This window comes from Cephus cinctus, unplaced genomic scaffold (assembly GCF_000341935.2).
Source record: "Cephus cinctus unplaced genomic scaffold, Ccin1 Ccin1_scaffold0471, whole genome shotgun sequence".
NCBI lineage: Eukaryota > Metazoa > Arthropoda > Insecta > Hymenoptera > Cephidae > Cephus > Cephus cinctus.
The window spans coordinates 145775-150729 of NW_014333147.1; the positions used below are offsets into that span (position 1 = coordinate 145775).

The 4955-nt window shown below is 37.2% G+C and overlaps 2 protein-coding genes across 3 annotated transcripts; one reads left to right on the plus strand and one right to left on the minus strand.

Moving 5' to 3' along the window:
• Positions 1-705: 705 nt before the first annotated feature.
• On the plus strand, positions 706-2850 carry LOC107268129 (trissin). 2 transcript variants are annotated; one of them, XM_015740587.2, is made up of 3 exons: positions 706-1732; positions 1823-1920; positions 2625-2850. In XM_015740587.2, exons 2-3 carry the CDS (start codon positions 1884-1886, stop codon positions 2819-2821), a joined length of 234 nt encoding a protein of 77 aa, XP_015596073.1. In that variant the 5' UTR covers positions 706-1732; positions 1823-1883; the 3' UTR covers positions 2822-2850. The 2 variants fall into 2 exon arrangements, with proteins under 2 accessions (XP_015596073.1, XP_015596072.1); XM_015740586.2 differs by having other exon boundaries at positions 706-1920.
• Positions 2851-3152: 302 nt separating this feature from the next.
• On the minus strand, positions 3153-4955 carry LOC107268128. The gene is made up of 5 exons (XM_015740585.2): positions 4669-4955; positions 4168-4591; positions 3919-4089; positions 3628-3851; positions 3153-3559 (listed from the first exon to the last, which is right to left on the minus strand). The coding sequence occupies exons 1-5, from the start codon at positions 4742-4744 to the stop codon at positions 3177-3179; spliced, it is 1278 nt and encodes a 425-aa protein (XP_015596071.1). The 5' UTR covers positions 4745-4955; the 3' UTR covers positions 3153-3176.

Genomic DNA, 4955 nt, shown 5'->3' on the forward strand with positions numbered 1-4955 from the left:
CGAGTGATCAACCGCAGATTCTGCTGCGTACTAAATAATTTTTCCTCGTCCACGCGAGTCTTATGGATTTTGCCAATTCCGCATTTATAGCGCACCGACGAGAGAAGAACACTGTGGACTCTCTATTAAAATACATATTTATACATATTATATTAATACATATAATACAAATTATATTAACATTACAAAAATGGAGGTGCTACACGGATGTCAGCTCCAGCATGTACTTTTTTAAAATCTCTTGAAAATGATTCAACAATAGGCTTTTTCAATAGTTCTCCAGAAGTTCTACAGTTCCTGATAGGTTTCAACAATCGTTCTGCTACGCAACATCGGTAAAATATGTATTACATATGCTTGTGGCATCATACGCTTCAGTGCAGGCAGACATGAATTGCTTGCTTTTGTCATATTAAATTTACCGAGCTTACACTGTGCGATCGAATTTAGGATTGCAAAGAAAAAAGTATTTAGGCTATATCCGATTAGTTGTCTCGTTCTAAGTGTTGCTTTGGGAACCAGCGATAAGTAGCGGAGGACTCTGCCCGCCAGGCTGCCCATTCGTGATCACGTTCAGCTCGGCTACGACGGGTTATACATTATCGACGGAGGCGATGATCACAAATTTCTATTCCCGGACTCGCCGCTACGATTTAGCGCAATGTTTTTGGTATCGCCCAAAACCGTAGCGTTGTGCATCTCCCTAGGGATCTCTGGATTTCATGCAGCAGATTCGTTTCTTGATTAGTAATACTTTATGACGTGCACGATTTTCAAACGTCAGTATCTCCATCTCCGAGTTTACCCACGTACTATAATACTCATTAAAATACTTTTATTATTTATACTAAATTTCTCATAAATATACAATATGTACGTCAGTATATGAATTTTAATTTAATAGACCATAAATAAGTTATTCGTAAAAATAATTTCTTATTGTTTCTTCATTATTGTACGCCAATTTCAGTGAGATGAATATTTTTGTAAGCAAACATTTATAGCGAATTATATATAAGAATATAAAAAGTATGACGCTTTTGAATGGCCGTACTTTGTTTGCAGGACCGTTTTAAATCCTTCATTAAAGCATTAATAAAATGTCAATCAATTCTTTTAATAGTATTGAATGAACCGGTATTTGAATTGTGCCATTCAAGGCTATCGAACATCTGCGATCATTTTAGGCAGGTAAAAAGTACCTCTACAAAGAGATATCAGTCAGCATTCTTCAAAATTTTATGAGCAATCGCAGCAATAAAATTCTCAAACATTGTATCGCTTTTACAATCATTATCGCCAAGTCTTTTATGGCATGATTTTGATTCAATCATTCGCGATATGAAATTTCGGCCTAATCAGGAAGGCAAAGCTTTTTTTATTGCTAATTTGGTGATGCGACACCGAGTGGGCGAGATCAGAAATCAGAATCCAAAAAGCTCCTGTAATAGGTCCATCCGTAGATTACGCTCTAATTGCAATGTTTGTTTTATCATAATGAGGCTCCTAAGAGCTTAAGGTAGACCGCTGGACTTAGCTGCTGTAGATGATATTTTCACGAAATAGACGGAAATCCTCCAGGAAAGGAGGGGACTGGCAGGGTATCCTGGTGGAGGGTATAGATCAGGAGTGGATATCGCTCCACCATGGTGGGGGAAGATTTACTGGAAAGAGAAGCAACAAGCGTCAACCCTCAGGATGGTCATTTCCACGCTGACTCTCATCGGTACAGGTGAGTACAGTCCTCGGATGGACGAGACTGATTGAAGAGATTAAACAGTTAACACGAATTTTTTATATTCGATTTCTCTCCAACATCAAGAACTCAGCAGATTGATCAAAGTATCCTCTGAAGACTTTCAGTCATCATCATCTAAGAGATAATGGGTCGACATGCCTGCGTAATCATCCTTCTGGCAGGTGAGTTAAATTTTAAAATATTCTCACGGGATCTTGATTTTGTTAGTGTTTTTTTGAAGTCCAGTATAAGGTTGATAGGATATTTAGTGTATAGCATAATACTACAATCCTTTCGAAGTATCGGCCATCTTCTGAAGTTTAGCTACTGAGACGAAATTATCTTCTAATTCCCACTTAATGGCACCGCACGATTCCTTAATCAAAATCTTCCCTTTGATCGTATTAACTCGAAGCTTTCCAGTCAATCCACTGATTCGTTAGAAGCTGAGATACAGTCAAATTTTAGAAATTCGACACAAGATACAAGTCGCTATTTTAAATGTTGAAAATCATTCAATAGTCATTGAAAATCTTCTTCTCCGGTGACTGAAGCCTTTCCTATAGACATGTATCGTCAGCCCAGACGGCTGTCACAAGTCGCGCAAAGTTATGCATTACCCTAAGCGGAGTGGGCAGAGAAGTTGTAATTAGTTGCTTAAGATTCATTCGCGACGAGACTTTCATGACGCCACGACATCCATAAATGTATCGCATCGCCGTGAAATTTTCATCCTAGCCTGTGAGGAACCTCTAGGGAACTTCGGACTCTACAGAACCCCCAGAAGTCTGGAAAAGATAAAGAGAAATTTTAATATCCAATGACCGCCATACTTACTTAAACAACTTGCTACGAATTCTGTTTATTCCTTTTTTTTTCATAACAGTTTGCGCTCTTTGGTCCATCGGAGAAGCGCTTTCCTGCGATCAGTGCGGACGAGAATGCGTTAACAGCTGCGGAACACGTCAGTTCCGAGCATGCTGCTTTAATAATCTCAAGAAAAGGGTTCCTGATCTTGGATTTAAACTCTGGATGGCACCACCTAGGTACACTGGACATCTGCATCTCATCTACGATGCGTAACGACACGGCTGCTCAACATTTCGATCGACAAATATACTGCACGCTGCAACTGCAAATTGTTTCTTATTCGCATAATGCCGACTACTACGCGGCAAGCTATGTTACGCACGACACGCATCGCTTTGTGCGACGCTTACTTAGAATCTCTTGAGGAAGCAGTGGACATAAAAATAACTGATACAATAGAATAAGAAGCATCGATTTTCAATGAATTTAATTAATATCTTAATTTTTTTTTATTTGAACCCCTATTAGGCATTTTTCATTTGACATTTTCTTGTTTTGCGCTTCGACGTGCAATAATCGACATCCTTTGCAAGTGTACGGATGATCAAATAAATCTAATAAAGTTACATCAGTTCAGCGAAACTTGTACAATTTGATTGATTCGCGAAAGTAACCGGATTCGCTTTTTTTCGTCGGAACGTTCACACTTTTTTATACGTATTAAATACATCCTTAAAGTTTTTTTAAATATGTTATACTGCAGTTTATCCAAACCAGGATATGAGTCCCTCTTTAAATAGTCAATCAAGTCAGTCTCTGTCACGATCTCTTTTATTTTTGGAGGAGTATCTTCTTTCATTATTTGAATTGTTTTTTCTTTCTTCGATACGAGAGATCGCTTCTGCTTTTTTAGAATTTTTTTTGTTTTATTCACTGATTTCATCGGATTTGACTCCAATGTATTCTTATCTTTTATACACACTGACTCAAAAGCATGGCGATCGATAGGCTCTGAAAAAAAAATCATTTTATGATGATGAACAATGCTGAAAAATGCATTATCAAAATTGGTCACATACTTCCAATGTCGTCCATTAAGGAGAGGCTATGATCAATTTTTATTTCTTCATGCACAGCCCTTTCATCAATTCTTTTGTTAAACATAGTCGCATGTAAGCAATTTGTTGGTTTAGCAATTTGATCAAGATCATCAACGTCGAATATTAAATCTACTTCAGCATCATCATTTTGTGGTGTGATAAGGTTGAATATAGTCTCTGCTCCTTTTTCATGCATAGGAACACTGAATCAAAAATGTGTATTAATATTCTATAAAGTATATTGGTAGCGTAAAGTGTATCAGATCAAACCTTTTAATTTCTTCGGTAATCCATGGTACAGCAATCCAAACTGTGAGGTTGCTGGGAAGTTTATAATTATTAGGAATCCAAGGTACTCCAATGCTTGGAATTTTGTTTAAATAATAGTAAACATTGTTGTACCATTCGCAACATCTTTTAACCATATGCCGTGACAACATCCTACATAAAAAGAAAGTAGATTGTAAGTATATTGTTTAGTAACGATATTGAGTATAATATAATCAATATATAGTCTACCAAATTCTGCTGATCACAGCATAGCCTATCACGGACATCACCCATGCTTGACCTAAACCAATCCTTGTTTTAAAGAATTTGGCAGCTTGTGTAGCTACCTCTTCAACACGAACCATAAGTTTACTGAACCCTTGTGTCTTGACAAGAACATATTCCACCATTTGTCGAGTTGGTAAAGAAACAGTTTTGCCATTATGTTCTATACAGTCTCTCAAATGTTTATATTCAGTTCCTAGTGCCAGATTCAGGTAGTTGAGAAGGGCTCGGTTTAACTTTTCCATATTCTTCAAGCCCTTATCACTTCGAAATTTACTCTTAAAACGATAGATTAAACGACTGAGAATAGCAGCTTCTTTGTGTAGAATATCCTGAGAATCTAGATCCTTTATAGCATTATCCAGAATACGGGAGAACGCGTTGCTATCTGAAATAATTATTATTTTCTTGCTAGGAATATCATTATTGAATCCAGGTTACACTAGCGTAAAAATAATTTCATACCAAATTTATGTGATAAAATAGAACAAGTATTGTTTGGTGGACGTTCTAAGTTCAATTTATTCCAAAGTGCTTCCATGGTTTGTTTAAAATAAAACAATAATCCACCGAAACAATATACAACTCCAATAGCAAGTACATTCAGAGTAAATGCATACAAGAACCCCCCAAAAAACACACGTGTAAAAGAACTATGCCAAGTACAGAAGTGCCTGCACAGCTGGTTGTCTGTACTTGGCGCGAGACTCAACCGAGTCTCTTGATTGACCGTTGATGCTCAACGACGCATG